Source organism: Poecilia mexicana, unplaced genomic scaffold (assembly GCF_051168715.1).
Source record: "Poecilia mexicana isolate PSO_F unplaced genomic scaffold, ASM5116871v1 scaffold_22, whole genome shotgun sequence".
In the NCBI taxonomy this organism is placed as follows: Eukaryota; Metazoa; Chordata; class Actinopteri; order Cyprinodontiformes; family Poeciliidae; genus Poecilia; species Poecilia mexicana.
The window spans coordinates 1,358,768-1,386,063 of record NW_028263391.1 but is presented as its reverse complement, the minus strand read 5'-3'; the positions used below and the strand labels follow the sequence as shown (position 1 = coordinate 1,386,063).

The 27,296-nt window shown below is 38.0% G+C and overlaps 1 protein-coding gene across 1 annotated transcript in view; it reads right to left on the bottom strand.

The window, feature by feature from the left end:
- The window catches only part of npas3 (neuronal PAS domain protein 3), a 295,135-nt gene that overhangs the window by 154,004 nt on the left and 113,835 nt on the right, over positions 1-27,296 (bottom strand). Inside the window, exon 4 of the mRNA XM_088002562.1 lies at positions 2,539-2,621. Coding sequence (XP_087858688.1) covers positions 2,539-2,621 — 83 coding nt within the window. The remainder of the gene's footprint in view (positions 1-2,538; positions 2,622-27,296) is intronic.

Sequence of the window (27,296 nt, the reverse complement as noted above, 5' to 3'; positions counted from 1 at the left end):
GTTAAATAGATAAAGAGTGGAGCATGTTAGGAATTAAAGCTGCAAGAAACACACAGACACACACAAACCTCAGGGAATGAACCATGATAACCCAGTCATTATCATACTTTCGTAATTCCATTTAATAACCCAGCTTAGCTGCAGTAAGAGCTGCATGTTGAGGAATAATTGAAGTCTTGTTTGGTGTAGAATCTGAAGCTGAATTAAGAAGAATTACCAGGCTAATAATGTAAAAGTATGAAATAATTATGAAGAATAATTTGGTGTCTGACAAGTAAATTATAGGAAATAATTCAAATGACAAATTTGTGAGAAAAAAAGAGTATTTGAAAAGGTTTTGTTATTGGACTGTACAGTTTTACAAGTCTATGATTTAGAAGATGACATTATGAATTAAATATCACTGGACAACAAAACTGATAAAAGTAAATTTGCTACTCCTCGATCTTCACTGTTAGTGAGGGAAACTAGTATTTGTTTAATTTAGTCATGTTACCCTGAGCTTTTTAAATTAATTCTCAATAAAGCATTTGGGGGATTAAGTCAATGCCCAAAGTAAAATGAATAAGATACAAGAGTTACATGAGCATTATAATTTGGAAATAAAAGGTATTGAGGCCAACAGGCAGGTGCAGTGCAATTGGTGCACATCCCATTTCACCAAGTTCAATGCATCAACTGCAGACCTATCTTAATATTACTGGTGTGTAAAAATCCCTTTTTTAAAATAAGCAAATGATGCGGGCAGGTAAAGTCTGTTGGCACGAAGGAAAACCTGCATACATTACATACCTGCATTTGTTAGATACAAACAAGTCCATATGGACAAGACAAGATTCAGGTCAAGTTCTACTTGGACTTTTATTGCAAAATTATAATACACCTCTTTCTAATGTTATCATTTTGCAAGATACTTTCTGCTAGTTTAGGATCATTATCCTGTTACATTACTACATTTCCACAATTACATTCAAGCCAAGTGTGAGGAGTTACAGTGTGGGGACTAAGTTATTGCAACTTACAAAGTTACATTTAAACAAGTCCATTCCATTGATCCTTCGCCACAGTGCTTGTAGAAACCATGAAGTTTGTTCATGTTGCAGCATCCTTTTTAGGGAAAGGATTTGAACTAATTCAAAATGTTCATTCCTGTAAATGTGATGCACAAGCAACATCCATGAAGAACATTGAAGCACAATGAAGAAGCTTCTCTCGGTTCTCTGGGGGTTCAAAAACCGAAATGACAGGAAGCTGGAAAAGACTATTGTGTTCAAGTTATGTGAAAGGAGTTATCCTATCAGTGAAGCTTTTCATACAATTTTGCTTGTTTTGTTCATAAAATGTAATTAATTATTACAGACCCCACAATTAATGCAATTAAACATGTTAATCGAGTACCACCACAATTTCTTTTCTATATTCAGGGTTTTCTTGTGTCTTGTGTTTAAGCTTAAGTTTAAACTGGAACAATGATTTTGGTGTAAATGCATTTATATGTTTCATTAAGTCTACTTTATTAAGTGATAATAAACACTTGCAAGTAGTAAAAGTGCTCTAAGAATTCAGTTCCACTAAGATAAATTATGAGGCATTTGGAAATTTGAAAGATAAGAAACAACCTTCAGAACTTATAAGTTCATGAACTTTGTTCATGATAAAGAAAGCTACTTCTGATGAGGCGCACATTCCTACTGATTTAAACAGAGTGCCTCTACAGTGAACACTGTGATCAGTATATTGATCAAAAATCTATTTCCAGATGACCTATAAGGAAAACATGATGCAGATGGTTTTAGATAAACTGACACTGGAATGCATTTAACCAGGTGTGTTTTTCTTTAAATTGAGGGCATTCTCCTTGGCCGCTGATTTGAAGTCAAAAGGAGGGGAAGTTAAAGTGCTCCATAATACACAACTCAAATGTTTAAATGTTTATCTCAATACTGTGAGGTGCTGGAAATAACAGTAACACTTTATTGTCATTGCATAAAACTGATCTCAGGAGAAGTGATACAACTAACCCGTAAACTTCAACCTGGATATGGAGCAAATCCTTAAGCAAAAACAGACCAACTCATAAGGGAGGTAGACCAAAATAGCAAATATCAGACATTACGATAAAATGCATTTTGTTTGATTTTACAATGGGACTGTAGCAGTAAAATATTTTCAACTGAGAATACAATGTATTTTTCTTGTATGTTCTTGCTGTAAAGTGTAGTAAAGTGTAGAGAAGGTCACATTACAGCAGTTATGATGTTGTTTTATAATACTGAGAAACTAGGAAAAGTATCTTCAACAATCTGAACTGAAAAGGCTCTAATCCTTGAAATAAACACAAAACACAAGTATTTTCATGTAAAATAAAATCAACCCAACATTTGCATATAATATGGTAAACCATATTTTTAAAAGGATTGTAAAGTGTTATAGGCTTACTGTAAATTAAAGTGGAATTTAGAGGATTTGTGTATTTACTACATTGGGTAAGTACGGTAACAATAATTAAAGAAATTTTAAGCATTGAATAATTCCTACCTGTAATATGTGGCTACCCAGGTGAGGTTCGAAGATCTCAGAGGCAACGGCACTGGGACTCCTCCTCCGCTGAGTACCGATAGCTAAACGAACCAGTTCACACACAACAAGAGAGAAAGCACAGGACAGGACAGAAGGAGACTGGTGAGACTCAGACACATTGATACGAGCAAAGCTACATCCACACACAAATATGTGTCCTCACACACAAACACACACACCCACACACATTTATACAGCCTAGCATGACAAACACACATAGCACAAGACAAAAGGAACCAGTGAGGTCATCTCTGAACAACCTAACATTGCATGAAAGATTAGCACTATTAGCTGTTCTCACTGTGATATTGTTGAGGTGATTAAGATAACCAGCAAGACAAACATCTGAATAAAACTTCTGACATATGTGTGAAAGGAAACAAGGAGAGCCGTTAAGTGCAGAGTGAAATATGTTTTGTAGTTAGGATAGCTTAAAAACTGACCTTTAAAGGTTTATAAAGACAAAGATATAAACATGTTTTGTGTGGAAGTATCTTTCTTGTGTCCCATCCTGACCGACTAAAGCATTAAACACTGCTCTTTAAACAACTCTTTATTGCTTGCTTTCATAGTAGTTAGAAGAAATGTATTAGGGAGACCCAATGTTCTTAAAAGCCACTTTGTAATTGCTGCTTTATCAACACATTCAAACCAAAAACAGAATTGCAAGAACATATTGCAATTTAGTGCAATTTCATTAAACATACTTAACCTTTCATTCGAAGGAAAAAGGAAAGGGACATGGATGATGCTTTATAGTATTTAAAATTTGATCCTCAGACCAGAACCAGCTGAGAAAAACAGGAAGTTCGACAGCCCAGAAGGGAGCATGACCATGTGAACAATCTGCCCTCTGGTAAAGCTCTTCTTTCTTAAAGATGACAAAATGGACACAAGTGGAAAGCAAAAGAAGCATGCTAACAGGTAAACCGTTTCAACTGTACAGCTGAGTCTCAGACTTAAAGTGATTACAGAACAAAAGCAGCAGATTAAAGGCACCGAGTTGCATTGATGTTTGTTTACTGGAATGCCCTTTGGAAGTGCTTAAAGCCAAGTCCACCCTCAGGCCTTTATTTGGCTGCCAGACTTTTAACATCTCTTTGCAGGGAAGCACCAAAACAAAACAAACAAAAGAAAATAGTTAATGTACAGAAATGGAAACTAACAAAAGTTGAGCCTGATGAGAGGAGCAGAACACAAGGAATGTTTTTGGACCTTTCTTAAAAATCAGAAAGACAATTCAAGCAACAAACAAACAGAAGAGAATTTCTTTTGCCCCGAGGTCATTTTCCACTTGGCACAATTTCCATTCACATCGTCTCCCTGCAGATCTCATTACACTGCATTTAAAACACTGACATAAATGCTAGGAAAACATTTTTAGTAGAGGTGAGTGGTATGTTAATGAAGCAGAATAATGTTGAATTAAGGCACAATCAAGCCACTTTGAATAAAAGCAGAAAAAACAAAAACCTCAATCGTCAAGAAGGTTGGTGAGGCCAAACTACGGAGCTCAATGTGACAGCATATTTAATAATCCAGAATGAAAATCTTCATGGTAATTATTCCAAACTGTTCAAGTGAGAAAGTGAAAAAAAGGGTCAAGATGATGATAGTAAGCAGTAAGAAAAGCCAGAGGAGGACAGAAAATCATAAATGAAAATAAAGCAGATGAAGTTGGGGAAGGCAAAGGCAGTGCAGCTGCTGCCATGATGCACAAAGTAAAGAGCAACAACTTGCAACCCTGACAGTTATCCTTCCCTCAAGTTCTTCATTCAAAATAAAAAGTCTGAAAAAATTTATAAATTACAATCCTGCCCCTTATACCACGTACATCCACATTCTGATGGAGCGCCCTCTGCTGGCAATCAAATGTGCCAAAAAGTTTCAAAAAAAGAAATTTAAACCTATCTATCGATGCACCACAATGATTGTGCTTTTCATGATGAAACAGAAAATGGAATATTAAAGTGACATATTAAGGGTGAAGTAAGGTTGGATTACAGACTAAAATTAATGATGTACTTAGAATTGTGACTCAAATAGTCAAAGGAAACTCTAAACAAATGGGATTAAAGCCTTGACTGAAAGGAACTAAGTCATTTAGGTACTAATATTAGAATAAAAGTAGGGAGTCAGATTAAGAACTTTAGAATAGAAGTGACATCTACTTTTTTAGTTTTTGTGGAGACTGATTCATATAAGCTGCAACTATCTGGTTGACTTTTTAGGCAGTGAAAATACTTTTCCAGTAACCGATTTGATTACAGATAAAAACATGGATCTTTGCTGAAATTTAAGTCATTTAATTCTGAAAATGTTGTCCAGGTGATAAAAGACCAACAACAGTCCTTATGTGTTTCTAGTTCAGGTCTGATCCCTTTATAAAAATGGCTGTACCAACTGTATTTTACAACAAGCACACAAGAAGTAAACATAAATACATGTAAAACTATATATAAAAAAAACATCAAAAACATAAAACAGGTCAAATGCAGATTCAGAAAATACATTTTAAGTAGAGTGAAAGCACAGTGAGCAAAAGTGAGTCTTTAAAAGTTTCTTAAAATGACTGATGTTCTCAGCAGATCTAGTAGTAGATTGTTCCAGAGAATTGGGACAGCGACTCCAAATGCATGACCACCTGTTTGGATTAACTTGAATCTGGGAATGACTTTTGATTGGGTGTGAATATGTCATGGAGATAAACCAGGCTAGATTATGGAGAGCCTTGATCACAAATAACAAGGTTTTGGAATCAATCCTGTATCAGACAGAGATGAGACGCTGACATATTCTTTTACACATTGTAATATAACTGCAGGGTTTCCCCCAGTAAACTTGCTAAGCCCAGTGGTCGGGGCGTCGAGGCGGTCCACCATGTTTTTGTATTAAAAGATGTTGACAGGAAATGTAAAAGTATTACTGTGTAATTATATGTTACGGGGAAACATCTCCAGTGAAATGCTATTTAAACCCACAACTAGTCTAAAATCAACAAATTTTCACTTCCATTTAATCTAAATTAAGTCAGCGGCTCCATCAGGCCCCCAAGGGCTTCAAGGGCCCCATAAACACTAATATTTTAAAACAGACCACAGATACAAATGTAACACTTGTTTATTGAGATTATCAATCCTGTTAAATTTGATTAAATTGTTTAGGCATACATAAGTTAAAACATTTTAAATTGTTTAACATTTAGATGCAAGATTTTAAGGAGCTGACAAGTTTACTTTGTAAAACTTAAAAGAACAATATTCATAGGTAGATTGTTTTGTTACCATAGCAACAATCTGATGCTGTGAGTTTAATCTTTGAATTTACAAATACAAATTAGTAAACTGCCATTATAACTTATTGTTTTTTAGGCTGACCAATTAAACTACTCCCTTCTCCCATATTTCACTAAATCTAACACAGAAGCTGTTAGAGGTGCTGATATTTTTAACAACAAAAGGGGCCCCTAAGTCAAAATCTGCTCAAGGCCTCATACAGCCTTGGACCGGCCCTGCACATTGAGTAAATCCGCTGCACTGCGCGGAGATGCGCAACAAACGGGAGATTTAATTGAATGCTGCTTCAGTAGCTCTTTCATTTCGTGTCTGTTGAGTTTTTAATCGTCACAGAAACTATTCTGGTTGGTCGAGTTTATGGGACGAGTTTCTCAGATCTCCGTGCGCCGCGCGCATTAACTCTAAGTAGACAACACATTTGATATGGTTTGATGCATCGTGTAACCGGAAAAATAATACTAAAAAAAAAATAATAATAATATAAAATCAGCGTGATGCGTGACTCTGAGGAGACCGTGAAAGCTCCTCACCAGGCTGAACCTGCATGATCAGGTTAGCGCTGCTCGTTATCCACAAACCCTCCGGCCAACCGGGACCACAGACATAAACTTTACAGGGAAGACAGATAGACATAGAGCCACACGCTGGGCAGCGTGTTGAGATGTAAACGCCGCATATTCGTTCACAAAGATAAATCATTCTCACCACTCCACAACGCGCAACTGAATTCGCTACAAGTTATTCCTGCAGTTCACATGGAGCTGCGCAACCAGAGCTAACGCGGCGGGTTTTAAACTCTTACCTAGAGTTCTCCAAAGCATGGGCGTAGGTTTGGGTAGGGACGGTAGGGACATGTCCCGACCAATATTCACGGGATATGAAAAAGTCCCGACCAATTTTTGCCATATTGGTTCAAAGAACGTGGATCTACGATCTTTGATTAGCAGCAACAGGCGGTGCGTGGAACGGAAGCTTCTTAGTTTGACATTTATTATGAGCCTCCGAGACCGTGTCGGAACGGTGCTGTCGGGGGGGGTGGGGGGAGGGGGAGTCAGTTGAATCGTCGGACGTTCTTTGATTAGCTGCAAAAGGCGGCGGCTAGCTGGGCACACGCGTCTCCTTCTGAGTCTCGAGACCATGTCGCCACCAAAAAAGAAAAGGACAGACATTAGAAGTTATTTCGCTACGTCGGCTTTAAGTACAGTGAGTGGACCCATAAGTTAGATATCTATCACGCAACGCATTTGTTGTAAAGTCCGGTGTTTAGTAAGGTCAGCACTGAATGTGAGGTAGAATAGGTCTGTTAATTATGTAATATTTTTTCTTTTTTATTTTATTATTGATTTCTTCTTATCTGCAATTGTGTTTGCTGTATCCAGAGGATATTTCTTTTGATCTTACTTGTAACGTTTGCTGAATTTTGTAAAGGAAAAAGTAAAGTGTTCTTGAACTGATCTGCTGAGTATGACTGTATCTGGTTGTATACACAAGATGTATGATATGGTTATGGTTGGGGGGAGGGGTTATTAAGCCAATGTGGTTTTCCCCCCCTTCTCAAAAATGTTCGGTGCTCTTGGGCATTTCACTGTGCTGCCGGGGGGGTGTCAAGGTCCCCACCAAAACTTAGACCGAACCTACGCCCTTGCTCCAAAGGATCATAATTTCTTACAGTAGGTTGATGTAAATATCCATACAGGTCACTCAGCCTGTGTCCAGTTTGAGTGAAAGGAGGCGGCAGCTGTGTGATTGGTCCACACTGTCGGCTTTAAATGCATAAACTATAAACCTGTCCTTTAGGAATAAATCTGCTCTGCTAGTGAAATGCTAAGAGCAACAGAGACGCTTGCAGCCCGACCTTAAGAAAAAAAACAAACAAAAAAAAAAAAAGACTTTTTTTTTAATTTTATTTATTATTACTATTATTTTCCTAGAAACGTAAACAAGCAACGCTTAGCCTGGCGGCGGGGCTAGTTAAGCATGGCAGGCCGCCAGGCTTACAATACACTGGGGGAAACCCTGAACTGTGCATCATCTGCATAGTTATGGTTACTTATATTGTTGTCTGTTATGATCTAAGCATAAAGACAATAAAAAGGAGGGACCACATAATGGAACCCCACACATGATCATTTTGTCTACTCCAATGTAAAGTCACCCATTGATGCAAAGTAGACCCTGTCCTTAAAGTATGACTCAAATCAGTAAAGTACTGTACCAAAAGGTCACAGCACCACAATGACCAGAGTCAGACCTACATGGAAAATATTGGGACTTAAATTGAGATAAATCTGGTATTAAATGAGTTCTGAAGTTAAAGGCAAGGATTAGAAGTAAGCAAACTTTGTAGGAAGTAGTGATGAACCATGGTGAAGGAAAACTCTTAGGACAACCAGCAGATAGTATGAATGATCGAGATGAGAGAAGGTAAGTTAGTCAAGAAAACTCAGATGAGACCACGTAGTTAAAGAAGGATGAAAAGGTTAAAAATGATGTTCAAAAGTGTTATGATTCATGTCCTGTCCATGCTGTGTTAAGCACTCATTCAGTTCACCTGCCACGCCTGATTGCTTACCTGTTCCACCTGGGCCTTGCCCTACTTAAACACCCCTCAGCCTCTGCTTCCTTGCCAGATTATCGACAGCCACGAGCCAGTAGAGATCCAGCGTTTCCTTCCAAGCCTTCAGTGTTTCTTCGACCCCCCCCCTTCTGACCACGGATTTACCCCTCCTGCCAAGCCCCTCACGGATCCCTTCTATTCTGGATTTCTGGACCCTGACCCAAGCTCTGCCTCTTGACCACCGATTATTGCCTGCCCCTCAAAGCTAAGTTCGCTCTCTCTGTCCTCCTGTGTATGACCTCAGCCTGCTTATCGGCAAAGTCCCTGGGTGTTGCATTTTGGATCTCCCCGTGGAGATCTTCATTGCCTCCACAGAACCTGTTCCATTGGTTTCCTGCATCTCCCTGTCATCGGACCCTCTGTTCCTCTGCTCCACCCGTCCTCTGCTCTACAGGTCAGTTAAGCTGAACATTTCTAAGATACCCCTCCTTTATCCGTGCATCACCAGTCTTCTCCCCTCTCTCCTCAGTGCTGTGTTGATGACCTCTCCCTGAGCAGAAACCAGTATAAGAAAAAAATAAACTTTTTCCCTTTTTGTATACTCCTGTGTGTGGTTGAATTTCCGGGTCCCCTCTGAGTGTCCTTACACAAAAGTGTCAAAACTGTATTTTAGTGTTTGAGTTAAACTGCAACTTCTCATTTGTCATTGTGTCAAAGTGGATCAAGAAGGTAATCTCAAGAGTGTACACTAAGAAAGATAGGCTAAATTACATGTAGAAAAAGATTCTTTATTGAAGTAAGATAATGTTAAAGCAACTGGGGGGAAAAAGCAGGTGACTTTTCAAAATGTGATGGTATTAGTTTAACTTTGTTGTGCTGATGAGAACATAGACACAAGTACACAAGATTGAAGAAATCTCTCCAACAACATACATAATAAAAGTGAAGCAAAGTAAAAGTGCAGCAAATTCAAGAAACTCAATACTGTTCATAAAGCAACTAAATCAAAACCTATCAGGTCAGAAACAAAGAGTACATGCAATTGAAAAGTCTGCATTGTATACTTACAAACTCAGAAAGGCAAAGAAAGAAAATAGTAAGGAAATAAGATTCAAATCCATCACATCAGAAAGACCATGAACTATATCAAGGTAATGAGTTAAAAGTAAGCAGACCATCAGATGGAAACAGCAGAACATTTAGGTACAGTCACACATTGCTGCCCAGCACTCCAACCACAGACAGATAAATATTCTGGCCCAAGAATCATTATTATTATTATTTTTTTCACTTAGCTGTAGGTGATTATGCTAAATCAATTGTATGAAGAACAACAGACTGTTAAAATTAGACGATCAGTTACTTTAACACACACATTAAGTTTAATGACATACATAATGCATAGGCTTTCTTGTGATGTTGGAAGTGAATAAACTCTTTGCCATCCTGCTTCTGAAAGCAAATTATTTTCCAAATCTGCTTTTCACTCTCCAGCTGTTACTGTAGCAAACTTCCTACCCACTGCCAGTTCTTCACTACAATTGGGTCAAGCCAGCATGTAACAAGACAACTTCTGGCTTAGCAATCTATGCACCTCGCCAATTTCTAACACAATACATAATCTAATAATGTTTTCCTTTAAGTATTAAAAGCCTAGTGGACATCAGAGATGACTTTTTCCATAGTTTTTTCTCTGTTAAACATGGTCCACAGACTATTGGCATTGCTTCTTCCCAGTCGGCCATATTTCTTTACTCTGAACTTGCATTTGGTCTTGAGAGGTTTTGCGAGATTTCCTGACATTTGAACATCCGTGAGCAAAATCGGTTCATGTGTGGTGTTTCCATTGCTGTGGCTGAACATCACACACTGCACAACCAAACCTTATTCTAATCTTTGTGCTCATCATTGAAACATTCACAGATAAGGAAGATGGTTGTTTCTTTAAAAGCCCTAAGAAGATCATTGACTTGCTGAAAAGGTTGTTAATACCACCAGAGAGAGAATTAAAATGTGCAGTATGCCGGGCCTCAAGGACCAACTTTGGGCACCCCTGGTTTAGGCTAACTGAATTTGACAGAGTTGTAATATTAAGCCTATACCACTGTGCTTTTTAATTGTAAGGGTACTTTTCAGAACCAAGATGTTTTACAGGGTCTCTGTGTCCAGTCTCGGAACAAAGGTCATCAGGTTAAATTTACCTTAAGTCTGGAATACTAATTTATGACATGCAAGAGTATAAATGAAATGAAGATGTCTTCTTTAAGGTTACTAGATGTATGTCCAATGTCCAGATTTTTTACCATCTTAGCATTAAAAATATGTGGAATCTTAATATCATATCCACACTAACCAAAAAACAAAGTATTACTCAAGTTAAAATAATTAAATATGATACATTTAACACCACCTGAGTCTGAGGAGATACAACAGAGCTTCAAGACACGATGGCAAAAAAAAGACCCAAATTAGCAAGGAAACAGTCTTTTTTACTGGCCTACAGTAAAAAAAAACAATGAAAATCCAACAACCAGTTCAATCAGAGGCTCAAGAGACTGCTATGCTATGGCTCACAGCTCTGGCTACTTGCCTCCAGAGGTTTGTTAGAGAACCAGAAGCCAGGAGTAGAAGTATGCATGATTTCAAGTCAACTCTATTTGACAGGGTCATAATATTAGAGTAGACACTCAGGCATGTCTTCTGTATTCTGAATAAAGATATAGGAGGAGGAGGACTTGACAGTTGAACACAACCACGTCTGAGAACCAGATCCCCTGCACATCAAATAGCAAACACTGATTCAAGAATTAAGAGCTGGACTAGTGATGGTTAGGATTAAGAAAAATGTCTGGTTTAGGCGTAAAGGTAGTTACTAAAATTAATGGAAGTCAATACAAAGTCTTCAGTTGGTATAGAAGAACAAGTGTGTGCGTGTGTGTGTGTGTGTGTGTGCGTGCGTGTGTGCATGTGTGTGGGTGTGTGCGTGTGCGTGTGTGTGTGTGTGTGTGTGCGTGTGTGGGTGGGTGGGTGTGTGCATGTGTGTGTGTGTGTGCGTGCGTGTGTGCATGTGTGTGTGTGTGTGTGCGTGCGTGCATGTGTGTGGGTGGGTGTGCGTGCGTGTGTGCATGTGTGTGGGTGGGTGTGTGTGTGTGTGTGTGTGTGTGCGTGCGTGTGTGCATGTGTGTGTGTGTGTGTGTGCGTGCGTGTGTGCATGTGTGTGGGTGTGTGTGTGTGTGTGTGCGTGTGTGGGTGGGTGGGTGTGTGCGTGTGCGTGTGTGTGTGCATGTGTGTGTGTGCGTGTGTGTGTGCGTGCGTGCATGTGTGCATGTGTGTGGGTGGGTGGGTGTGTGCGTGTGTGTGTGTGTGTGTGTGTGTGCATGTGTGTGTGCGTGTGTGTGTGTGTGTGTGTGCGTGTGTGTGTGTGTGTGTGCGTGCATGCGTGTGTGCATGTGTGTGTGTGGGTGGGTGTGTACACTCATCCTTGCTGCCTTTTCACTTGGTCGAGTGCCAGCTGGTAAGTGTTGAAGTCAAGGACAAGAGAGGACAGAGACTGAGGCAAAGCAGCGCAGAGACAACAGGGTGGAAGAAAAATGACCACAATGGCCTAACATTGAGATGGATTAGGAAAAGGTCAGAAGGAATATTGCAAGTTAAAGTAGTGACAACATGTTGTTTCTTTAGGTGACATTAGTTTGCTGGGGAAGGCATATTACCAAATAGCTCAAGTGAAACTCATAATCTGATGCAATATGTGAAACTATATTCAAGGTTATCATTCTTTTTTGAATAGTCTTTGTGGATATGATTCACATGTAATGTTTTGTAACTTTTGTTTTATGCTACTGCCTATCATTTCTGGGTCTCCCTTGAAAAAGAGTTATTTAATCACAATGATGCCAACAGTCTAAACAGCCAAAAAAATAAACTGGATTGGGACAAAATGTTAAATTGTAGAACCAAGAGATTACACCTCCATGGAGCTACATGGTTGTTCCTGAAGGCACAACCAGTCAAAAACCACAAATTTGTGCCTCTAGAACAGGGGATTAAAGAACAAAGAACACAAAAGAAGTTGTAACAGGCATTGCAGTGGACCCCTGAATTCCACAGGGGTTAGGGCCCACAACAGACCACGAAGGGCTGAAATCTGTGACAACTTGCGACCCATTCTAAAACGGCATATTTCAAACACCAAATATCACTTAATATTTTTTAATACACACTGTGGTAACTGCCTCAAAAGGTAACATGGTCAGTTGCAGACCATTGATGCCCTTTATCAAAACATTTCTCTACATCTTCATCCATGTAGAGAAATGTTTTCATCAACCTCCCAGAAACATGCAAAAACCCTTTGAACAACTTTTCAGTGGTGTAATTATGTCACCCAAAATGAAAAGACTTTTAGATCCAGATTTAAGATTGTGTGTCCATGATGAGATGTTTTTCTGTCTTCTTCTGGTTATACTGGTATCTTGTCTACTTCTATATTTCCACAGCAGGATGTTTTTAGGGAATAACCTTTATTCAGCAACCAAAGGATTCTTGTCTGACTTTATGCCAATATGCTACTCTGTGTATCATATTGAATCAGCATATTCAAGGCTGACATGAAATTAGATTCTAATTCTGGTGAAGGTAAATTCAGCTTGGAGGGCTTGATATGTCCGCACAGAAGCGTTTCTCTTTCTTAGTGTTTTGGTGACGGGTGTTTGTGCTGTCAATCCAAAACCTCATGAGATTTAAAGATCCTCTGGTGTCTGAATTTGTCAGTGTACATGATTGGCTTCCCATACACCCATCCTGCTTATCCCCCTTCATCACACACACACACACACACACACACACACACACACACACACACACACACACACACACACACACACACAAACATGCACACACACACGCAGACACAGAAAGCAGTTCAGTGAGGCAGGAAGGTATTGACACTGTGGGAATACAAGGAGCAGACAGTAATTAGGAGCCAGTCTACTGTACCATAGACACACAGACACACACACAAGTCAGATTTATTCTAGGGGCATACACACACAATGTAATTAGGTAGGGGCACTAATGCCCCAGTGGTGAACTGAACAAGCCCCAGAATACCCGCAATGGGAATGCCTGAAGACCATAATATGAGGGAAAGGGGTGTGAACAGACACACACGCACGGTAATTAAGTGGCAGCCTACTGGGCGTGAAGGGAACAAGGCGGTGGAAGGCCACAGTGGGAGTGTACTTGAACCAGCAGTAGTTAGGATTAACATGAGTCCACCTGCCTGAGCTGAACACAACTTCCTGCTTGTTCACCACAATTTTCTTCCCCCTTAAAAATGTTTGGGGGTTTGTCCTCTACTTCATCTGACATGTGTTTTGTTTTGAGACATATTTTCCTGTTTTTACATCCAAATCCAATGAATTTGGATCATTTCTTTCATTTCTCCTGCTTTACAGTCCAAACTCCATCTTTCATCCTCCTTGCTAGTATGGAGGGGTGGGTTTATTAATCCTGTGTGATACAGGGGGAGGATGACGAGGTCTGACCCACAGCAAAGCATTGCTTATGTACAATTAAAACTGTTTTTTTTTCCCTATTGAAAATATTCTTTTTGGCACACACTATCTTTTTAAATCTAAATCTAATATGCAATGTTGTAGTGGTTTTATGTTAGCTCACTTTTGATAAATTGAGCTAAAACTAAAAATCCTGAAAGAAAAAAAGATGATTTCTTCTTCTAATTACAACTATTGTCATGTTATGTGTGATTTATTTGAATATTTTAAGTTTGGTATCAAGCTTCATATTTCCTGGAGACTATATAGTATAATCTGTCCTCTTCGGAAGTATCTATGTATTGATGCTAAGTGTGTTTTCGAAAGATAAAGGAATGGTGTAAAATCAACAAATGTCATTCAGGATTTATTAATTTTTTTATTATTTCAGTCATTTTTCACATTTTTAAAAGCCATATTAGATTCGTTGAATTGATGCATTTTGACGTGGTTCACCACGAGGTAATTTTACGCCGCAACACCGCAACACTCTCAGAGTGTTTCAGTTCCATACGACCGGATTTGCTGCTGCGCGCTTGCGCAGTGTGAAGGAAAGAGGAGATCAGCTGTGCAGGCTACGAAGTGAGATAAATGTGATCGTTTTGGTGATCAGCAACAAGAGACAATGATTGGCGATCACCTATCATACACTTTTTCACGTTAATCGGCCAATTGTGACTGGTGGCCCATTGATTGGCACACCTCTATGGCAAACATGAGAAAAACTAATAATCCAGAAAGGATTATAAACAATATTTAAATTCCTATGAATGGCTAGAACACAAAGTGTAGAATGGAAAAAGTGTATAGGTAAAAGTATAAACCTGTACTACCTTCATTTCTTTTGTGCCTACATTATCAAAATCAAAACAGAATCTTTCCTACAAGTTTGTAAAACATATCTCCAAGTTATTCCTGCAGTCTGTAGACCAAACCATAATAGAAAATAAACAAGCAATCCTAATCAAAACCTTCTGTATTTGTTTAGCAAATGATTTTTATACAATCCTTTAATTCAAAGAATAAAAAAACAGTTTCACCTCCTCACAAATATTCCACATATAAATTCCACTAACTGCAGCACAATGCTTTCCCATATTTGTCCTGATCTTTACTTTCTTAAACAAACATCTCTCTTTTAGTTTATAGTTGTTTTTTTTTTTTTTATTATTATTATTTTGAATCACATCTGTTTACACCTTGAAAGGAGTTTATTGTAAGTTGCCCTGAGCTTTACTAAATCATAAAATTTTAAAATATGCAATTTAAGAAATATTTCATTAGTTGGATCATGCCTCTCTTTTACGTCTTCTCCACTTTTTTGAAAGTTGTAGTTCAGCTTAAAACTTACAGAATCCAGCAAAGAGAAATGTTCTGAACTTTTTTTTCCGGTTCTTTAGATTTTAATCAGAAGTGTTATGTTGTGGAACATCAAACTTTGGGACATCAGTTCATTGAACTGTCTCCTAGGAGATGTAGGACACACATACACACACATGCAAACACACACACACACACACACACACACACGCACACACACACACACACACACACACACACTAAGTAGCAGACGTTTGACTGAAATGTCAGAGTGCTTTTACTGAAATAAAAAATAGAAAACTGTAGATTATTGCAAAAAACAATACTAATTCTAGCTTTAGTGTTGTAGAGCTATAAATCGACATTAGGTTAGTTTCTCATTTTAATATTGCTATTTGAGATTTTAACTTGAGTTAGCATACATGTGAAGATATTAATGTTATATCTGAAAAAAAAAAACATCTGCAATTATCTGGAATGTAGTCTTTAGCTGTTTCTCCGTGCATCCCATGATCTGAGTAGTGAATCAGTTATCTTACTTTTAAAATATAATAATTAATATAGAAACCTTTGTATAAGTATTAGTTTTGGATGCTAACCATTAGAGCATTTTAGTCTGACAAAAAGCTAATTAAGAATGACTTTCTGACTGTGCCAGGCAGAACAAATGAAGGGAGCAGGCATACTTCTATTCTCTTCAGTGTTAATCTGCTCTTAATTTGTCTGGACTTTAACACGAGGCACAGTGAGCTGCAGGAGTTTAAAGTGAACCTGTTGGTCATTAATTTACCAGACACAGAGGTGAATAAGGCCACATGTCTTCATTATTCTCTGTCACACTGTCACCACATATAATAACTCCACTGTAGAACTCAGCGTGTGTGTGTGTGTGTGTGTGTGTGTGTGTGTGTGTGTGTGTGTGTGTGTGTGTGTGTGTGTGTGTGTGTGTGTGTGTGTGTGTGCGTGCCCTAAAACCACTGTTGATTTAGGACGTATGCTTTTATTGTTTGTGGGATGGAGAATGTGACGTTCTTCAATCTGTTCCTTTAACAGAACAATGGAAATGCAGTCTGCGGTTCTGTTAGCCTCTGTCACGTACAAAGGTTGAGAATAATGTTTCTATGGAGACCGGGAAAACAGTTTTAGGGGTATGTCGATTTTTTTTTCATATTATTCAATCAAAATATAAAACTATAATCATTTGAATATAAAAACCTCAATAAAAAATATGTATATATATTAAAAATATAAAGAATATAAATGTCCAGGGTGACCCTGCCTCTTGCCCGTTGATAGCTGGAGATAGGCACCAGCACCTCTCATGACCCCAGTGGAAGGAGGGAGGGAGAGATAAATATATCCATTAGAATATAACAGATTATTTGTTAGACAGTTTAAAAGGTGGACCAAGTGTTGGTGGATTTCAGCGGTTTGAGTGCAGGTGTGGTCTCTGACCCGCTGACAGCAGGGCCCACTGTACATGTGGTATTTAGAAGAGCTGTGCATTTCTTCAGACAGCAACAGCTGCACTGGGAGGAGGTGGTGGAGGAGCTCCATCTTTTCACAGATTATCTGTCATATTATCTGTCATCACGTAGTGAGTATTTTATTTTATTTTTTTTTTTACATATTGAGAGTTTTAACAAATAAAAGCTAATGTTTCAATTGCCGACTGTGTTCTTTGACTTTATATTTTTGTCTTTTTTATGATGTAAAGCACTTTGATCTTCCTTGTTGCTGAAATATGCAACACAAATAAACTTAAATACGTGAAAAAAATATATAAAAGTTACATATAGCAGCTTTAAAGGTTGTTTTCAAAAGGTACCATTGAGCCTCACTGGAACTCGTATCCTGTTTCACTGAATGGGCCTGATCACTGGTAGAAAGCAGAATGTTTCATGACTGAGTCAGATTTCAAGGAAAGTGTGTATCTTATGGATCTTTAAATAAAGTAGCCAAAAAGGTGAATAATTTTAAAATGACAATGTTAAACCACGAGACCACTTATGCATTGCCCTTTAACTATTCTGTTCATTTAGCCTCCTATAACCTGAAATGTTTACCAAAAATGAGTTCAAAAAGTACATTTATACCAATTCATCAAATAAATGTAATTGCTGAAGACGAACTGCTGCATATTGTAGAATAACTGCCCACTTAGAGTTTGCCATTAGTTTAGATCAGTGTTTTCCAATCCAGGTCCTCCAGGCATATAACCCTGCATATTTTACATCTTTTCGTGTTTTAACACACCTGATTCAGATGAATGCAGCTCAGGAAACAGCTGCCAATTGAAATCACCTGGACTGAAGCAAGGAAACACCTAAAGCCCCAGTGTGCCTGGGGAAACACTGCTTTAGATGAGGCAGTGTGTGAGGCTCATGTTTCTGTAGTCACTGACACAAAATCTGATATGTGTGGATGACCCTCGTTTAGCATGAATTATAGCCTAATGTGTAGTTACACAAAGAACCCTACTACAGCAATAAAACTGAAATTTGAATAGTGTTGGGATCAAACATATTTACCATATAAAAACACGCAGGATTAACACTGGCCAATTTTCATTAAATTCCAGAACAAACTATATTTCATTATCAAGGAGTTTTGTAGACAAAAACGGTCTTGCTGATGTCAGAGGACAATAGAAAGACCAGGATGTATTGTTAGAAAGGTCACAGCAGGACAAATAACCACTTGTTTAGATGTAATGCCATATTTTAATGTACAACATATCTGACCATGGGTGACAGCAAAAGACCACACCAGGTGACAATCCTGTCAAATAGCAATGAGAGATCAAGGTTATAGTTTGCATCAACCAACCAAACAATAACTAATAAATGTCTGGTCTGATGAGTTTCAATCTCAGCAGCAACATTCAGACAATCAGGTCAGAATTTAGCATATAAGAACAGAGTCAACCTGCTTTGAATTTGCAGGTCAGGGGTTGGCAGTAGAATGGCATGGGAGATATTTGGGAGATAATTTTGACTGACTTTGGGTCCATCATCAAATAAACATCAACACCTTGATGCAGACCATGCCAATCCCTGTCTGACCACAGTGCAACCATTTATTGGTTTAAACATTTGCAATGATTCTTAGGAATTCTTCCAAATTTGTGTTGCTTCACTAATGGAGGAAAAAAAAACAAGAGGGTGAAACATTAAATAGACAAAACACAAATGGCAGAAATTGACAAGTGTACGGCAAGGAAATGTGAAAAAAGAGCAGATTAAAGAAGTAAAGTAGAGGACTGTCAGAATAACAGAGAGGTTTATTAGATCTTGTTAAAACTTGGCACCAAGACTCATCCTGGGCCGTTTGATCGCCAGCAGACAGCTCTCAGGAAAAGTGTTCACAGCTTGCCATAATATGTCCTCAAAAACATCCTTGCAATAGGATGCGCCAGGTCAGAGCACAGCATTACATAAAGATGCAAGACAAATTGGGAAACATGTAGGGATAGTTTGGAGGAGGGATGGAGAAGTACGAAAAAATGAAAAGTTAAAAGGACAGAAGAAAAGGAAGGAAACAGAGCTGGGTCAGGAAGAGATTAATGGATTTGAAAATGGCAGATTCTGGTTGGGTTCAACAAAGAAGAACTGGAAGAGAAGCAAGGCTGGAAAAGAGGTGAGAGAAAAGCCTAGCAGAGTCATTGTAGACATGGCATTTTTCCCAGGAGGAAAGGAAACTGGACAGTCAAAACCACTCAAACTAAGGACTGGGTTAACAAATGAACCTCATTTTAAATGCTACATTTTATTTGTTTTTCACTTTGGTGTTCTCTCTTCGAGATAGTGTTTCTATTATACTATTTGATCCTAAGTGGCCCTTTTGATGGACACTTTATCTGTTGTCAAAATTCATTGTTTTAAAAACTATTGTTAACTGTACATTTTTTGCGGTTATTGTTAAAAAAAGGTGTTGGCTTAGCCTAAAATCTAAAAACATTGTGACACAGGGAGCGAAGGAGGAGGAGTGTTTCAGTTGCTAAAATGGAACATCGTTTGTTTTCAACTAACACACTGGACATGTCCAGAGGAAAAGAATCGATGATAAAAAAAAATCATGACTTGAGAAACATAACCCAACATAACCCAGCTTTTATCTGGAGCTAAATATTTAGCTTGGTTCTAAATATCTAGCTTATATTTAGCTTAGCTTTTTCTAATTAGCTTCAAGATAAATATTTAGTTTGAAAATTAAATGTTTAATCTGGAAAAAAAATATTTAGTTAGCAAAATTTAATTTGGAGCTAAATACAAGTACAAATATAAATATTTAGCTCACACAAACATTTAGTTAGAAATTAAATATTTAGTTTTGTAACTAATTATTTACTTCCTGGGTGGGAGGAGGCCTAGAGGGAGTTTTATAATCTATAAAAGGAAACAGAATATCTTCAAACTAGCATGGAACAGCTTGGAGTTCCACCAGATGACCTGGAGGAGGAAAAATGGGGAGAGGCCAGTGCAGAGTCTGAACTGGCCTTGTATCAGCAGTTAAGATGGCTTTACAGAGACATTAGACGATAAACTTAGTAGGATTTCTTTCTGTGAAAACCATCAGACTTTTGAAGTTCTGGATAACAGTCCAGTCTGCAGTCGAGTAATCTGAACAGAAGTGAATAGTACAGAGAATTGCAGGGTTCAGTCATTATTTTATATCATTTGACCTCAACCACCTGAGCAGAGTATACCTTTGGGATACAATGAACAGAAGGGGACATTTCCACTTAACTAAGAGTGCTCTACATTACAGCAAAATGCACTTCAGTGTGGGACTGAGTGGACTTTTAGCCTCCGCTCTCCAGCCTAACGCTTTCACACACATAGATAATATCATCACTACAACAAGGAGAGATAAGAGCTAAAGCAAATAAAGAGGTTTGTATCATGACAACATGATCTTTTATAAATAATGTGAAAAGATGAGGGATTTACCTTTATTTAAAATATTGCTGCTAATGGATATCTGTTAGTTTAAAACAACCTGAGTTCTTCCTTCCACTTTGCAGAGATAATTGTGTTGAAACACAGCAACATATGATCCAAAAAAAAGAAAAAAAGCACATATCAACCCTGCTGTCACCACCTCTAAAGCTCCTGCTTTTTGCACATCTGTTCACCATTTTCTGCAGGGATTTTTTTTCCTTCACTTGGCAACATTACAGCAGCGCTACTGCCAAGATGGTACTTTAAATAAATGATTCAGAATTCAGTTGCAACATTTAATATAAATTATATGATGTGGCCTTTATCTGGTTCTAAGATACTTACATGAAACTTTGAGCCAACAAAATTACAAACCACAAGTTCCAAAATCTCATTATAAATCAAACAAATTGGAACATTTTGCATCAGACTGAGCAGGCGTCGTTTCTATTTACCATCAGTAAGCATGTCATGTGTCTGATACAGTCCCAATCGATAAATTAGAATATTATTGACAAGCCCGTTTATTTTAGCAACTTTATGACTAAGTGAAACAGATTATATAGATTGACTACACACAGATGGATGTTTAGATGTTTATTATTTCTGTTAATTATCATGATTTTCCACTTGCAGCTAATGAACCACTGACATTTAAAATTAGAATAAAAAACAATTTTTAAAATCAGAAAAGTGGGCTTTATAAAGGTATGTTCAATACCTGCTTAATTTTTTTGAATAGATACCCTTAATCTGACAAACACGACTCATCTGGATGTTTGCTACAATATGACTGTAAACCACAGAGAACCACACTAATCAAAATCTAATAAACTAATCTCTATATAAGATGGAAAAACAGAATATTTAATATTACTACAAAAATAATTCTGTGGTTCATGTCCTTTAACTGCTGGACTAGTTCTAATTTAACTCAATGTTTTGTATCTGATACAAAACATTGAGTGAATATAGGGAAACGTCTCATACATAGGAAGGCATCATTTTTTAGAAATATCTGTCTCTATATTATGTCTGCTTTTACATTCTGCAAAAAAAGGCAACACTTTGGTTGCCATGGTATAATTTGAAATGTAATTCTTGGTTATTTTTTAAAAGGAATACTTAATTAATGAAATAAAAGTTCATTTTATTGGACTATGCGCATATTCAACAAGCTGTTATTTTTCTAGGCTATTAATAGAATTTGTTTCAGTCTCTTGCTTTATTTTCTCTCCATCATTCTGTCATACATTTCACATCACTTTCTTTCTCATCTCCTAGTTCTGTCATATGTGAAAGGTGTATAATCACCTGCAGACCTTCGTGCTTAACTAGCCTCCAACCATACAGGCATAAGCACTTTTGTGTGCGCAGACGGCAGTGTGACACTGACTAATGTGATGCTGGTTCAGACATGTTGCCATTAATCGATTAGCACCGCATCTCAGCAGCATGAGTGCACACACATGCACGCACTCTTCAATGGTTGCCATGAAATCAAAAAAGTAAATGGAGAAAAACCTTGGTTATTGAGAGAAGGGGAAACATAAGTAAGAAAAGTTCCTCTTACAGAACTGAAGGCAGCTGGTATGGTTGCAGTTAATATCTTTTTGCTGTAAATAAAGTAGATATCTCCAGCCTGCATCACACCAAGATAAACAAAATGTATTGCACAAATCCATTTCTCAGCACAATCCTATCTGCTCTGTTTCCTATCAGAATAAACACATTCTAATGATATTGTAAAAAAAACAATTTACAATGACTTATGATTTAGTTTTATCACATTATTGTTATGTTTATTTCACCTCTATATTCAAGTGCTGAAATGACTAGTTTATGTCTTTTATGCACTGTGTTTTATCTTAAGTGTGATGGTTTATAAGCAGGAGTCATTTAATGTTATTCTTAATGCATTTTCTAGTGAATGTCTTATTCATTTATGCATGTGTAGCATGTCTTACACAAGTAAACACATTAATATCAGGTTCCACTTAAGCATTAGCTTGTCCAGTCTTCCATGTGTCTTGTGTTGCCAAATTTAAAAAAAATAAAAATCATAGCCTATTTTCCAATTCACTGCTTGTAAAACATTATCCAGGCTTTGCACATTAAAAATAAATTCTTTTCACCAGTCTAAGTACATTTTACAATTTTACCATGACATCCACAATAAAAGTACAGTGAACATATACATGTTTCTGTGCTGAGCAGCAGGTTTCCTCCAAACAGCACTGAGCTATCAGGGCGGGAAAGCAGAGAGAGTAAATTAACACCCTGGTCATTTAAAAGATGCTGTTCTAATGAAATCTAGTTTTCTCAGCACATGATTCATTTGAACCACATGAAAATATCACATGGCCAGATAAATTAGCAGTAAGCAAGCTAACATTCTACCATGAGTTTGACTCAGTATCTCATGCTATACTGAAACAGTTTCAAGTGTTTTGGATGAAAAAACAGAGAAGTGAAAGCTTCCAGATTACTATCATTCAAAAGCAGCAGCTCCTGGTCGGCAACATGGGGAGAAAAAAAAAACAAACAAAAAACATAGAAGAAGACTACTTTGACTTTGATCAAGAACATTTTTAGTTGTTATTACTATAGTAATATACAGAACAAATATTATAAAAACATTTAAGCAACATAAACTGTAATAATTTTGCTCCACATTATCGTGAAGAAAAACAACCAATTATGAAGTAAACAATTTCTATCATTGTTCAAACAGTTGTACATTATTGCCATAATTTTTTTTCAATGGTATATATTTAGCTGAGTTGCCAATTGGATTATAAACGAATCACATATACACCTTATTAAAAACATAAACATCTACAAATAGTCAACACCTCACTGCTGCATTAATAAACCAGCTGCTTCAATGGATTTTATTCAAGCAATCTAAACATTCTTCTTATATGATTAATAATGAAACATCACAGATAACATAAAATCATGACCACATGCAGATCACTGCATAAAATAAGTTAGAAATGAAGAGTCAGTACATGATGGAGAAACATAAGAAAATATCTCAGATCCTTCATACTCTTTACGTTGTATAGTTTGTTATATCTTTGTGTGTGTGTGTGTGTGTGTGTGTGTGTGTGCGTGTGTGTGTTCTGGTGAAGGGAGGGGAGTTTGTGAACGTAGATGAAGAATGCTATCAGGTACAGCAGAGCTTTGCTGCATCCCTGTGCTGATAGCACCACAGCTAACACACACATTGTCCACTGGTTGGTTGGTAACTGATGCACTGGCTTGATAACTTTAATAGCAAACACACACCCTTACTGTGTGCGTGTGTGTGCGTGTGTGTGTGTGTGTGTGTGTGTGTGTGTGTGCTTGTATGTACTTAAGGGAGAAAAAGAACAAAGAGGGAAGGGAAACATTGATGCTGGTGTCATTTACCCCATTCTACACAGATGGATCAAAAAACCCTGTTGAATAGCATCATTTCCTTTATACATCCTGAAAGTGGAAATGAATGAACATGTGAGTTCACTAGACTCCTGACACGCCTCCATTTACACGTGCAAGTAGGAGTAAACAGTTAATTCCTAGCTTGTCCAAAAACATTTCTTCTCACAGGAAGAAGAAAAAAACTAATGAAATGTGAGATGGAGACGCCCCTTTTTTGGGGATAGCCTACTGAGAAGCTGTGTGCCTGCAGGTACCAGGACAACTTTGCTCTACAATATCCCAAGATGGCATTCTGATGGCCAAACTGACTTTATTCAGACAGACCATCTTGCATCCTGCTGGAATAACACAGGTGGTTATTCCAGCAGGATATAACCACCTGTTATATCCTGGTGGTTATATAACACCACCAGGAATAACCTGCAGGAATAACAGGTGGTTATTCCTGCTGGAATAACCACCTGTGTTATTCCAGCAGGATGCAAGATGATGTATGGTAAAGTGGATGTGTGTGTGGGTGTGTATAGAAGTGTGTTGGTGCATATGGGTGAGTTTGTCACCTGGAGAACAGTAGAAAGCTTATAACACTCACAACCCAAAAAGCAACAAACGGCAGGTAGACACTCAGATGGAACCAAGGCTCCGCCTGAGAGCTGCCACACACCCAACACAGGTAGGTTTTCACTGATCCACATGAGCAGCCGCTGTTGCAGGTCAAGCATGGAACCTGGTCACACAGGCAGAGACCCCTGGTTTAGAAGACCGTCCAGCACCAAGCAGAAAAGCATGAAATGGTAAAGACAGAATAATGTCTTAAAAGATATACCATTGAAAGACTATAAATGATGAGTGTGTTCATACAGGTCTGCATGCATAGCAAGGGAATTAATTATGTGACAAATAGACACATTTATTCACCAAGACCCCACTGAGCCCACACAGTGCCAGCTTGTAATTAGTTGCCAAACCATGCTGTTTTTAGGATTAACAAACCAACACTATGTTGGTTGAAGCACATGTGCATTGTAACATAAGTTGTAGACAAATTGGATTCAAATACTTTCTGTTCACATAAAGATCTTCCTTCTGAAAAGGAACGTGTAGAATTATTTGTGCAGTTGACTGCTTCAAACTCCAGCCTACATCAGAAAAACCAGTTCTGATGGCAGACTGCATTTTAGGCCTCTAGTAATGTTTTGTCTAAAATGGGAATGTTTTTCACCAGATGTCCACACAGAAACAGAGTTGTAGGGGATCCTAGACACTTCTTGTTGGTAATGAGCTCCACAGTGAAAATTTCTTGTGTATTCTTGTGGACAGTGAAAACACCTCCTTTACCAGAATGCTGACTTATTAGCCCATGTAGGTGAACCAATGTTCATACTGAACTATGAGGGGCCGTTTAGGACAAAATTTACGTTTTGTCTCTCACACACTACCAAAAAGTCTCGCATACTCCAAAAAAGTAGCCTCGCATACTCAAAAAAATTACGTTTCGTCTCTCACACACTACCAAAAAGTCTCGCATACTCCAAAAAAGTAGCCTCGCATACTCAAAAAAATTACGTTTCGTCTCTCACACACTACCAGAAACTCTCGCACACTCCAAAAATTACGTTTTGTCTCTCACACACTACCAGAAACTCTCGCACACTCCAAAAAAGTAGCCTCGCATACTCAAAAAAATTACGTTTTGTCTCTCACACACTACCAGAAACTCTCGCACACTCCAAAAAAATAGCCACGCACACTAAAAAAATACTAAAATGTCACACACACACAAACGTTAACTTTCTCGCACACATACACTACTAACAGCTCGCACATTCACAAACGTTAACTTTCTCGCACAGCTCGCACATTCACAAACGTTAACTTTCTCGCACAGCTCGCACATTCACAAACGTTAACTTTCTCGCACACATACACTAACAGCTCGCACATTCACAAACGTTAACTTTCTCGCACACATACACTAACAGCTCGCACATTCACAAACGTTAACTGTCTCGCTCACATACACTGCTACCAGCTCGCACACACACACACACACACACACACACAGACGTTTATCTCTCACATACACAAGACTAAAGTTGAACACACACACACACACAGTACTAAGACTCGTTTTTTGAATGTGTGAGAGCGAGACTTTTTTTGAATGTGTGAGAGCGAAACTCTTTTTGAATGTGTGAGAGCGAGACTTTTTTGAATGTGTGAGAGTTGTCACGGAAGAGGCGGGGCATAATTTTTGGATCAAACTGCGCATGCGTAGATCCTAAACCTTAAGTTTCGATTGTTGACTCACTGTATGTTCTATTACTTAGTATATTTGTGCTATATATATTTTAAATATATATAGAACGTTTAATTTTCTTGTAGATTAAATGTGCTATAGAAATAAATGAATCTGATTGATTGATTAAAAATAGCAAAATTGCTGTAGTACAATCTGTCCACTGGGTGCCAGCATTACAGGAATTATTAAGAGGTCTTGTGAGAAATTCTGTTCCCCCGTGAAAATCTGTTCCCCCTGTGACGGGAGCGCGCATTGCAGCCAGAGACGCGGATCCGGTGAATCTGACCATTTTCACGGCGCTTCTGATCGATTTCTCGGTAAAAACTACTCATATGATCATATCAATGTGTAACTTTCAGTTTAATCGGCAGCTATCAAAATAAAAATACATACATAAATAAACGAGGTCCGGTGTGGAGGTCTTTTTTCGCTGTTTTGTGTTATTTTGAAAGCGAAGAAAATCGATCTTTTTTCAGCTTTTGTCTCGTAAGCCTGACAAATAAAAGTCAGTCAACAAACACAGGTTCCCAACACATAGTGTGCATTTATAATTTTTCATTTCTGATGAAGGAGGAAGGAGATTAATATACCTGCAAGATCTTTTACTTTGTTTTCAAAATATTTGCACTATGTTTGACATTTGTCCTTAACATAGTTTAATATAAGGTAGCTATTGAAAGATAGTTTCAATATATTTATATATATTTAAAAACACAAATATACTAAGTAATACAACATACAGTGAGTCAAAAATGGAAAATTATAGTTTAGGATCTACGCATGCGCAGTTTGATCCAAAAATTATGCCCCGCCTCTTCCGTGACAACTCTCACACATTCAAAAAAAGTCTCGCTCTCACACATTCAAAAAACGAGTCTTAGTACTGTGTGTGTGTGTTCAACTTTAGTCTTGTGTATGTGAGAGATAAACGTCTCTGTGTGTGTGTGCGAGCTGTTAGTAGTGTATGTGAGCGAGAAAGTTAACGTTTGTGAATGTGCGAGCTGTTAGTAGTGTATGTGTGCGAGACAGTTAACGTTTGTGAATGTGCGAGCTGTTAGTAGTGTATGTGAGCGAGACAGTTAACGTTTGTGAATGTGCGAGCTGTTAGTGTATGTGAGCGAGAAAGTTAACGTTTGTGTGTATGTGCGCGAGCTGGTAGTGTATGTGAGCGAGCTGGTACTGGTGTATGTGAGCGAGAAAGTTAACGTTTGTGTGTATGTGCGCGAGCTGGTAGCAGTGTATGTGTGCGAGAAAGTTAACGTTTGTGAATGTGCGAGCTGTTAGTGTATGTGTGCGAGACAGTGAACGTTT